The 12,414-nt window shown below is 37.6% G+C and overlaps 1 protein-coding gene across 23 annotated transcripts in view; it reads left to right on the top strand.

Moving 5' to 3' along the window:
- The window catches only part of KMT2C (lysine methyltransferase 2C), a 283,726-nt gene that overhangs the window by 193,083 nt on the left and 78,229 nt on the right, over positions 1-12,414 (top strand). For all 23 annotated transcript variants that reach the window (XM_042927176.1, XM_042927161.1, XM_042927160.1 and 20 more), the window contains 2 exons: positions 7,527-7,628; positions 7,793-7,897. In XM_042927176.1, coding sequence (XP_042783110.1) covers positions 7,527-7,628; positions 7,793-7,897 — 207 coding nt within the window. The remainder of the gene's footprint in view (positions 1-7,526; positions 7,629-7,792; positions 7,898-12,414) is intronic.

The following is a 12,414-nucleotide window of genomic DNA, read 5'->3' as shown; positions in this document are numbered from 1 at the left end:
TTTATTATATTAGTGTTTTAAGTTTTTTATTGTAATGTGGCTTACAGAAGAAACTAGCAGTGTTGCAGATTAGTACATAACTCTAAAAATGTTGAAAATTTTATGAGTATCTTTGATATTTTTTTAAGATTTATAATTATTTGCTCCTTGGCATGTATATCAGGCATTATTTAAATGTGGATTCAAGAAATCTATAATTGGCAAATAGTGGCAAATATTTCATGTAGTAACTTTACTATTTTACCAGAATCCTATTTTTAAAAGTCTGATTGTTCTTTTACGTTCAGGAGACACGCAGGTGGTTCAGTTTGTGCCACAGTTTATGTGACTTCTGTTCACCTATTAAAGGATGTTATGCTTGCTTCCATGTTTTTTGGCTATTAAAAACAGAACTAAAAGAAACCCCAAAAAACAAAACTGCTATGAACTTTTATGCTTAAGTCTACACGTGGGTGTATGTGTTATTTTCCCATGAGTAAATACCTACAAATGGGATGGCCAGATACCCAGTAGGTGCTGTATGCTTAGATTTTTAGGAAAACACTGCTTTTCAATTTGGGTGTGACATTTTATGTTTGCAAGAGTGCGTGAGATTCCTGCCAGAGCCTCCATATACTTACCTGTACTTGGTATGGTTCGTCTTCTTTTTTAGGTGCTTATTTATATATTTCTTTGATACAGTCCCTCTTCGGATTTTTAGTTCATTTTAAAAATATGAAATTTTTTGACTTACTGAGTTTTGAGTTTTCTTTATGTATTCTGGACACAAGTTCTTTACCATGTATATGATTTGCAAATATTTTCTTTATTTTGTGATTTGTCTTTTCATTTTCTTAGCTGTTTGGAACAGCAAATGTTTTAATTGTGATGAAGTCCCGGTTATTAATTTTTTTCTTTTATGATCATACTTTTGGTGTCTGAGAAATAATTGGATAATGCAAGATTACAAACATACTCAGTTATTTCTTCTAGAAGTATTATGGTTTTAGGTGGTGCATTTAGATATATGGTCCAATTTGAGTTAATTTTTATGTATGGTATGAACATGGACCAAAGTTCTTTTTTTTGCATAAACTGAATGACTATCCAAGTATTTTAGCATCATTTCTCTGAATTGCCTTTGTATCATTCTTAAAAATTAGTTTTATCTGGGACACCTTGGTGGCTCAGTCGGTTAAGCTTTCAACTTCGGCTCAGGTCACGATCTCGCGGTCCGTGAGTTTGAGCCCCACCTCGGTCACTGTGCTGACAGTTCAGAGCCTGGAGGCTGTTTCTGATTCTGTGTCCGTACCCCCCCCCCCCCCCCCCCCCAGTCTCTCTCTCTCTCTCTCTCTCTCTCTCTGCCCTTGCCCCGCTCGTGCTCGGTCTTTCTCTTTCTCTCAAAAATAACTGAAAAATTTAAAACCAAAGTTTTATCTGTATTTCTATGGATCTCACTTTGGAATCTCTGTGCTGTACCATTGATCCATTTCTATCTTCAGGCCAGTACTACAACTTTAGGCCAATCGTACTTTAACTTTATAACCACTGTTGAAAAATCAAAAATTGTCAGTCTTCCATCTTTTTACTTTTTCAAAGTTGCTTTGGCCGTTCTAAATTCTTTATGTTTTTTTACTTTCTTTAAGTTTGTTTATTTTGGGAAAGAGAGAGTGTGCATGTAAGCAAGTGGGGGAGGGCAGAGAAAGAGAATCCCAAGCAGGCTGCACACCCAGTGCGGAGCCCCACATGGGGCTTGATCCCACGACTGTGAGATCTTGACCTGGGCCAAAACCAAGAGCCAGATGCTCCACCAACTGAGCCATCCAGGCACCCCAATATCCTTCCTGTTTCTGTATGAATTTTACACTTGGCCTGTCAGTTTCTACAAATAAGCCTCTAGGATCTTGACTGGGTTTGCATTTAAACTCTAGATCAAGTTGGGGAGCTTGACATTTTAGCTGTGAAGGGTCTTCAACCCATGAACATTGTGTTTCTCTCCATTTCTTTGGTCTTTTTAAAGTTCTCTTAGTGATGGTCTTTAGTTTACAACATAAATGTCTTTTTTCATCATTTCCACATTTCTTATGTTATTGTAAATGGCAGTGTTGTCTTAATTTCAAATTGTAGTTGTCAGTTGCTAGTATCCAGAAATAACTCATTTTTGTGTATTGATTTTGTATCAGAACTCCATTATTATATATAGTTGCTTATTTGTAGAACCCAACGGATTTTCTACCCTTAGGATCATGTTGTCTGCAAATAAGGTTTTATTTCTGTTTAATCTGGATGGTTTCACTTCTTTTCTTTATTGCATTTGCTGTAACCTTCAATACAGTGTTAGGTAGAAGTGTTAAGATAACCTTGTCTTCTTTTTGAACTTGAGGAGAGAAAGCATTTAGTCTTGCATCATTGAGTATGGTGTTAGCTCTAGTTTTGTTTTATTTTTTTAATAAACATCCTAAGTCAGTTTGAGGAAGCTCTTTTCTATTCATAAGTTGCTGAAATGTTTTTCTTTTAACCAAGTGTAGATGTTGGGTTTTGTCAACATTTTTTCTACATTTACAGAAATGATCCTATGGCTTGTTTATTGATATGGTGAGTTATATTGATTGGCTTTTTTGTATGCTAAAGAAGTCTTGTCTTCTTGGGATAAACTCCACTTGGTCATGATGTTTTATCTTTTTCATATTATTGGATTCAAATGGCTAAAACTTTTAGACTTTTTATGTCTTCTGTTCATGACAGTATCGGTTTATTTTCTTATAATTTCTTTGGTTTTGGTATTGGCATAAAGCTGGCTTCCTTGAGTGAATTGCGAAATAGAGTCTTCAGTTTTCTGGACAAGTTGTGTATTGGAAACATTCTTGTATTATTTATAAAGTCATCAGTGAAGCCATTTTGGCCTCGAGTTTTCTTTGTGACAAGATTTTTTTTTAAGTTTTTTTTTTTTGGATCACCTGGTGCTTACGATGACAAGTTCACTCCTTAATCCACATCACCTATGTCACCCATACCCCACCAAACTCCCCTCTGGTAACCATCAGTTTGTTCTGTATAGTTCAGAGTCTGTTTCTTAGTTTGTCTGTTTTGTTTTGTCCTGTTTGCTCATTTGTTTTGTTTCTTAGATTCCACATATGAGTGAAATCATATGGGATTTGTCTTTCTCTGACTTACTTCACTCAGCATTACACTCTCTAGCTCCATCCATGTTGCAAATGGCAGGATTTCATTCTTTTTTATGGCTGAATAATATTGGGGTGTGTGTGTGTGTGTGTGTGTGTGTGTGTGTGTGTGTGTGTGTGTGTTTACATCTTTTCTTTCTTTTTTTTTTTTTTTTTTTTTTTTGGTTTTGAGATGGAGGGAGAGAGAGGGAGAATCCCAAGCAGGCTTTGCAATGTCAGTGCAGAGTTTATCGTAGAACTCAAATTCATGAACCTTGAGATCATGACCTGAGCCAAAATCAAGAGTCGGATACTTAACTGACTGAGCCACACAGGTGCCCCTATACCGCATCTTCGATCACATCTTCATCAATCGATGGACACTTGGGCTGCTTCCGTATCTTGGCTGTTGTCAAAGCTGCAATAAACACAGGGGTGCGTGTATCCCTTTGAATTAGTATTCTTGTACTTTTGGGGCAAATACCCAGCAGTTTGGTTGCTGGATCATAGGGTAGTTCGATTTTTAACTTTTTGCAGAACCTCCATACTGTTTACTACAGTGGCTGCACCAGTTTGCATTCCCACTAACCATGCAGAAGGGTTCCTTTTTCTCCCCAACACCTGTTGTTTCTTGTGTTTTTGGTTTTGACAGATTTGCATTTCCCTGATGGTAAGTGGTGACAAGCATCTTTTCACATGTCTATCTGGGTGTCTTCTTTCTTCTATGTTGGCTATCTGGGTGTTTTCTTTGGAAAAATGGCTGTTTGTGTCTTCTGCCTATTTTTTAATTGGATTGTCTTTTAGGTGTTGAATTGTATCAGTTTTTTATTTATTTTGGATACTAACTCGTTATCAAATATGTCATTTGCAAATACATGTATCTTTTCCCATTCCATAGGTTGACTTTTATTTTTTGTTGATTGTTTCCTTTGGTGTGCAGAAGCTTTTTATTTTGGGGGAGCCTGCGTGGATTAGTGCGATAATAAGCATCCAATTTTGGCTCAGGTCATGATCTCATTTGTGAATTTGAGCCCCACATCAGGCTCTGAACTGTCAGCTTAGAGCCTGGAGCCTGCTTCGGATTCTGGGTCTCCCTCTCTCTCTGCCCCTCCCCCACTCATGCTTGCGCACGTGCGCGCGCGCTCTCTCTCTGTCTCTCAAAAACGAATAAACTTTTTTTTTTTAAAAAGCTTTTTATTTGATGTAGTCCCATTAATTTATTGTTTCATTTGCCTCAAAGGGCCTGTCTAGAAAAATGTTGCTATGGTTGATGTCAGAGATACTACTGTCTATGCTCTTTTCTAAGATTTTTAAGGTTTCAGGCCTTAAATTTAGATCCATGTTGAATTTATTTTTGTGTATTGTGTAAGAAAGTGGTACAGTTTAATTTTTTTGCATAGTGCTATCCAGTTTTCCCAATAAGATTTGTTGAAGAGATTGCCTTTTTCTGTCATCATGGAAGATTTTTAACTACATATTCAATTTCTTTGGTAGGTTTAGGGCTATTTAGTTAGGTTATCTATTTCTTCTTGTATGAATTTGTCTTTCAAAGAATTTGCCCACTTAAAGTAAGTTGACAAATCTATTGGCCAGTTATCCTTTTAATATCTGTAGAATCTGTAGTGGTGTCACCTTCCTCATTCCCAGTATTGGTGATTTATGTCTTCTCTCTTTTTTCTTGATTGGTCTTGCTGCAGGTTTATCAATTTTATTGATTCTGAGCCAGCCTTTGCTTTCATTAATTTTTCTTTCTTTCTTTTTTTTTTTTTTGTTTCCTTCTGTTTTCCGTTCCATTGATTTCTACTCTGATCTTTACTGTTTTCTTCCTCTCACTTTGACTGTTTTGCTCTGTTTTTGGTTTGCTTTTTATGTTCCTGCTTAGAACCCACTTGTGAGGTTTAGGTTAGAGCTTTCTTTTTTCTTAAGCTTATATCTGTGGTCCAGGCAAATAAAACTGTCACCTTTAGGACAAATCAGACTAATATGTATATAGGCAGTACGTACTCTCTCAAAGATTGCCTTCTTTACCCTTGTGGTAGGTTTTATATATCTAGTAGTTTAAAGGTCATGAAATAATGTATAAAAATAAAACAGTCGGTCATTAAGCTACATGATACTGTTTTCCTTCTTACATGTACAATTGCTGTTTAAAAAAATCTTGATTTTTCAGCACTTAGCATTTAAATATGCTCTTTGGATCTAGGGGATATGGCAGCTTTCTGTACAGATTTCATTTCTGATTCATTTCAGACTGGGAATACTATAGTCCATCCTTATTTTTTATTCCAAATAAAAGCATTCTCTGGTTAATTTTCCCTTTGAAAATAATAACATGTTATCATTTCTTTGAGTCTACTCACTGGGTATCATTCAATTATAAAACCTATTTTGTTTTCTGTTTTGGAAATGGGGATCTAAAAATGGATACTTTTAATTTCAGTATACTTTTGTTTACTATATTTTAGCTATTACCACAGTTATATATTTTAATATTCTCAATGTATTGTTAGTCTTGTGGGTGAATTACTGGTAACTTCACTTTTAGTGGACATTTAATTATTACTAATGGGATGATTTTACTTTAAGAGCCCTCTTGTTTGACTTGCTAAAATCTTAAATTGCTAATTTTGAGATACATATTGTTTAATATATTAAAAACAATTAAAACATACTGATCGATCAAAGTTATCCGTACCATCACTGCCTCTTTGGTCTTGATTTTCCTCCTTTTACCAGTTTCGTGAATTTACGTATTTGGTTGATCCGTATGGAATTGCCAATCTTCAACCATTTTCAATCTGGAAAAACAGCAATTTCTTATGATTCATCCTACTGTGTATATGTGCCAGTGGACCACATGCAATTACTTTGCATGGTGCCCTACCTCACATACTATTCTGCAGCTTATTTTTCCACTCAGCTGTGTGCCTGGTGGTTTGTTTATTTGTTTTTTGATGGAAATTGAAACAAATTTCTACCACTATTTTTTAAATGCTGCATAATTTTCCAGTTTGGATTTGCCATGGTTTTAGTAGTTCGCTAGTGGTGACTATATTTAGGTTGCCTACAGTTTTCCCTTATAGTGTAGTTTAGACTATAAATTGCTTTTGTGACTGATTCTATAATAAAACCGTAGTACTCTCCATTAAAATGGCTTTTAAACTTAATTTGCAATGAAAAATATAATGTTTAATATTAATATAATATTATGTAATATATTCCTTCTATTTAGTCATTCTCTTAAGAACATTTCTCAAGAACAACACTATTACTTTTTATGTTGAATTTAACCAATGTGTTTCATGTCTGTCCTTCCATGCAAGAGGATCACATTGTAAAATTTTGGCATTGGCCAACCTGTCCTTTTCTTAAGCAACTAATTCAGAGCTTTTTTTCATGATAAGCATTCTGGAAATAATTCTTAAGCCAGTTATACTTAGTTGATTTGGTGAAATTTAGCCAAGTTTTTAGACATGAATATCTTTGGTTGGTAATCCTTTGGCTAAGATGGAAATTTTGCTTATTTTGCTATTCAGAATAATAGTATTTTAAAGCAGTGCTGTCCAAAGGAAACATATGTGTATTACATAAGCAATTTAAAACTTTAGAGTAGCTACATTAAAAAAAGGAAAGAGGGGAGCGCCTGGGTGGCTCAGTTCGTTAGGCCTCCTACTCTTGATTTTGGCTCAGGTCATGATCTCATGGTTCATGAGTTCCAGCCCCACGGCGGTCTGTGTGCAGATGATGCAGACCCTACTTGGGATTCTCTCTCTCCCTCTCTTTCTACCTCTCCCCTACTCATTCTCTCTCTTTCTCTGTCTCAAAATACACTTGAAAAAAAAAAGCAGGAGAAATTTAATTTTAATGTATATCTTTTGAATTTATATCTGTTACTATTTCAACATGTAATATGTAAAATATACAGAATTAATTACGAGTTGTGTTTATATTCTTTTTTTTGGATACTTCTACTCACAGCACATCTCAGTTTTGACTAGCCAAATTGCTGGTTTTAAGAGTGACTAAAATAGAGGGGCACATATATGTATACACGTATACAGGTATATGCTCACAAGTAAGATACAGGGGTTTTTTGTTTGTTTCTTGATGAAAACTTCTGGTTAATTAAGTCTTACTAAAGATAGTTTATGTTTTTTCATTGCTTCCTGATCCACGGGACTTGTAACTCTGAAGAGACAATTAGGTAACTAAAAAGCGTCCTGACTTCCACTTTTGCAGTCTTACCTTGGCAATAATAATCTAACTCAGAATTGTTACCGCAGGCCTTGGCAAAAATCGTATTTTGAAAAGGAGTCTTCTGAACCTTTTCCACTAAACATACAAGTGATAAATGTGACTGCATTTTGTGTATTTTGCTTTTTATAGGTGTCTGCTGCAGATCTTTCGTCGAATAAGGATGAAGAAGAAAACTCTATGCATAATACAGTGGTGTTGTTTTCTAGCAGTGACAAGTTCACCTTGCATCAGGTTTGAACACTTACTGTCTTCTGCTTTCTGCTGTACATGCTGAAGTTGTCTAATGTTGAGCTGTAGAGCTTTATTAGCTACGAAGGTAATTTAAAAAATAAAATTCATATATTCTGAGCTTAGTTCCAACCTAAATTATTACGTTCATGTGTTTTTAATTTCAGGATATGTGTGTAGTTTGTGGCAGCTTTGGCCAAGGAGCAGAGGGAAGATTACTTGCCTGCTCTCAGTGTGGTCAGTGTTACCATCCATACTGTGTCAGTATTAAGGTAAATATACTTAAATTTAAATCAGTTAAAAATGTATTGAAATTTGATGAGTATATCATCCTCTTTCCATTTCGTATAATTAAGTGTTGTTTGCTAGGATTATTAGACATACATAACTATATTTAAGTGCTTTCAATATTGCCTTTCAAGTGTTAACTCCTCTATACATCTGTGGTCTGAGGGGCACCTGGGTGGCTCAGTCGGGTAAGCGTCTGACTTCGGCTCAGGTCATGATCTCACGGTCCATGGGTTCGAGCCCCGCATTGGGCTCTGTGCTGGCAGCTCAGAGCCTGGACCCTGCTTCAGATTCTGTGTCTCCCTCTCTCTCTGCCCCTCTGCCGCTCACACTCTGTCTCTGTCTCTCTCAAAAATAAATAAACATCAAAAAAAGATTTATAAAAAATAAATCTGTCGTCTGAAATTATAGTGGTTATCCTGAAAAAATAAAAATAAAAAGGCATGCTTTTCAAAGATACTTTATCCTGCAATTTGCTCAGGTGCGAGGTTTGGTTGATGCATTCTGCCTACTGACAATAAAGGTTGACCCCAAGCAGAAAACTGTATGAAAACCCATCATTCACCTGGTCTCTCCCCATGTTCCTTCTTAGCCCTCATCCATATAGGAAAAGACATTTTCTGTTAGGCTTCTTGGATCAGTGGGTTGGTTTTTTTAAATCCGTTTTGGAGCAATTTTGGCCATCTCTTGGTATTTCTTTTTCTGTTCCCCTTTTGCCCTTCTGGAGCCTCAGTCGTGTGTGCACAGAATTGTAGGATGTAGTCCCAGATCGCTTTCACTTTCTTGATATTTTTCCAGTTTTTCTTTCTGCCCTTTAGCTTATTCCCCAAAGTCACTTTTATTATGCAGTATCTAATCTATTTTTTAAAATATAATTTATTGTTAAGTTGGCTAACATACAGGGTGTAAAGGGTGCTCTTGGTTTTTGGGGATAGATTCCCATTCTAATCTATTTTTAAGCACATCCAGTGGATTTTTCATGGAGATGATTGTATTTTTTAATCTTAGTTTTATTTTATAGTTTAAGTTATCTCATAGTTTAAAATGTTTTCTTGAGTTTTTTCTTTCAAGTCATTGTATATACTGATAATTGTTTGCTAATTCTGTCATGTCTGACATTTCTCATTAGTATTACTTATTATGACCAATATTAGCTTACTTTTCCCCTTATGAGGATGTATTTTTGTTTTTAATTTAGTAATTTTTGATTGTGGCAGTTGTGTATTTTGCTTATATTGTTGGGAATTTGGGTTTTGTTCCTGTAAGAAGTAAGGAGTTTTTGTTTTGGCAGGAAGTTATTGCGGACAGTCGAACCTTCTGAAACTTCTCTAGCCTTTCTGGGATAGGCCTCGAGAACCTTCACTTTGAGGTGGCTCTTCTTAGACTTTTTGGTCTTAGAACCATTAACAGTCTTGAAAATTATTAAGGACCACATAGAGTTTTTGTTTATGAGGGTAATAATGATTGAGTATTTACCATTTTAGAAGTTAACTAGGAATACTTTAAAACACAAAAATATTCAAGCATGTTTGTTACGATGTCAAGTAATGAGGTTTTATATTTTACATATCACATAGCCTCTGTAAAACATCACTATAAAAGTTGGGGCGCCTGGATGGCTCAGTTGGTTGAGTATCTGACTTCGGCTCGGGTCATGATCCCTCAGCTCATGGGTTCGAGCCCCGCGTCAGGCTCTGTGCTGACAGCTCGGAGCCTGGAGCCTGCTTCGGATTCTGTGGCTCCCTCTCGCTGCCCCTTCCCTGCTCATGCTCTGTCTCTCAATAATGAATAAATGTTACAAAAAAATTTTTTTAAACATCACTATAAGTGGATTAAAGTGAAAAAAGCAAGTAACATGTCAGTGTTATTATGAAAATAGTTTTGACCTCACAGACCCCTGAGGGTTTCCTAGGTCACACTTTAGTAACTGCTTTTTTAGCACTAGTTTAGTCTGATACGTGAGACATGGCCTTTTTGACATCGCTGCTGAATTCCCCTCACGTCCCTGCCCCCCCGGTGGCTCCCTATGACCTCCTTCACCAGTGTCTCTTTACTCCGACTGGTTGAGATTCAGATGTCTTCAGCCTTGTATTAACTCTTGTAATTGTCCAGCTTGCAAATTCCCCGTAGCCATTCTTGGTCCTGGCTGTGTGTCCTTGTTTGGCCTCCTACAAATGCAGCTTGGTGTTCAGCCAAAGACTTGAGGGAAATTCTGTGTGGATTTCTGGAGCTCTTTTTCTTTATTGCTCCTTCCTTTCCAGGACCCTGTCCTGCAGATTGCAACTGCCTCAACCTCCGAGATCTCCACCATGTGTCCTCAACTCAGCGAGACCCTGATACCTTGTGGGTTTCTCCCTCTCGGCGCAGCATTCCGGAAAATGTCTGTGGACAGAATATTGTAGGACCGACCTCACTTGTTTCCCTCTTCTCAGAAACCACAGTCCTGTTCTGCCTTTTGCTCAGTATCTGAAACAAGTGTTTCCTACGTTGTGTCCGTTTTCTAGTATCTTATGAAGGGAGAAGGGTCGTGTCCCAGTTACTCCATCATAGTTGACTCCAATATTCTCGTAGACTCTTAAAATGTCTTTCACAACTTTCTACATGGTACCATGAATGGAGCCCTGGTAATACCTTTCTTGAAAGAACTTTTGAAAATAAACACTAGCCATGTCAGTAGGAGAGAAAGAGAGTTGATGTTAGAGCTCAGCGGTCTATACAGGGAGTGGGAAGTGTGGAATTTCAACAGGGAGAGACAGTTGAGGCATCAAAGTGCTGCAGCGGGCACGTCAACTGGGTTGGGGTGAGGTCTGGACTGCCTGACCTGAGCGGTGTGAATGCTGGTGGGCGTGGTAACCACACCTTAGCTTTGAGTGAGCAGAGCTGAGCAGCTTGAGAATTTGGCTGTAAAGGGCCACAGGGTAGGTGTCTGTGAGACAGGAAGACGTGTAGGAATGAAGAGACGTTATTTTGAAAGTTTCTACTGTTAATAGCTTGGATCTGTCTCCCACTTGATCTTACTGTTCTTCTGAGCCAGGGGTTGCTCAGTTACATCACACAGGCCACCTGTGGCCCACTGCCTCTTTCTGTAAATGAAATTTTATTGAAATAGAGCTGTGTTCTTTCATTTACATACGTCTCTTGTGGGCTTCGCACTGCAGTGGCACTGTTGTGTAGTTTACAGGCCACGTGGCCCACAAAGTTTAGAGTATTTACATCTGACCCTTTACCAAAAAAGTTTGCCGGTAACTGCTCTAAGCCATCCTGCTCTTCCTGCCCAAAGCTCTTTTCTCCATTTGGGTAAATACTATATTATAACTTGATAATCTATTATATAATATAATCTATATATAATATAATATAACGTATATAATTATTATAATTATAATTATAATTATATATTATATAACATAGTCTATAATATAATAATATAATCTTAATAATCTGTGACTAATTTAAAAGAATCAGTAGGCTAATCGCAGTAATAAATACACTTGCTTGCAGATCAAATAGCTTTCAAAGACTTTTGATGACTGGCCGGCCCCTGTCCTATTCTGCCTCCACACTTGAGTCCTCGCCCCCAGGCAGCCACTTTTCATCTTCTCCTAGTTACTTCAATAACTCTAAATGCTGGTGCTTCTGCTGTATCTGTGCTAGATTTTGTTGACTTTCTGCTGTGAATAAATAAATGCTGATTTAGCTCTTAAAATATACCCCCTATACTCCCTAACACCCTCCCAGTGTTTTCGTTGTTTCACTACATTTAGTTAATAAATGTGTCCACTGGAGATCTAGAAAGTGTTCCATACCGACTTTGGCTCAGGTCACTATCTTGCGGTCTGTGAGTTCGAGCCCCACGTCAGGCTCTGTGCTGACAGCTCAGAGCCTGGAGCCTGCTTCAGGTTCTGTGTCTCCTTCTCTCTGTGCCCCTCCCCTGCTCGCACTCTGTCTCTACAATGAGTAAAAACATTAAAACGTGTACTATGGGGGCGCCTGGGTGGCTCAGTCGGTTGAGCGCCGACTTCGGCTCAGGTCACGATCTCGCGGTCCGTGAGTTCGAGCCCCGCATCGGGCCCCTGTGCTGACAGCTCAGAGCCCGGAGCCTGTTTCAATTCTGTGTCTCCCTCTCTCTGACCCTCCCCCATTCATGGTCTGTCTCTCTCTGTCTCAAAAATAAATAAACGTTAAAAATTAAAAAAAAAAAAAGTGTACTATGGCTTTGTCTTTCATGGAGTTTTTAATAGCAAAAAGAAAACAATGATTCATGATTCTGCATTAGTTTTTGTTGTTTGTTTTTACCTACTGTAGGAGCATGATTATATCAAATTATTTTGGCAAGTAACTTTTTCTGGAAAAAGTTGTACCCCTTTACGGCACTCCCCTTTTCTCTCTCCTCCTCTGTGCTGGTAATTTCTAGGTCTGTTGCTGAGCTCTCCTTCTTCAGCTTCCCTGAGCTGAAGTCCTTCGTGCGTTCATTGTTCTCTGCATCCCATCATCCCATGTC

This window comes from Panthera leo, chromosome A2 (genome assembly GCF_018350215.1).
Source record: "Panthera leo isolate Ple1 chromosome A2, P.leo_Ple1_pat1.1, whole genome shotgun sequence".
In the NCBI taxonomy this organism is placed as follows: Eukaryota; Metazoa; Chordata; class Mammalia; order Carnivora; family Felidae; genus Panthera; species Panthera leo.
This window is presented reverse-complemented; position numbering and strand designations above follow the sequence as displayed.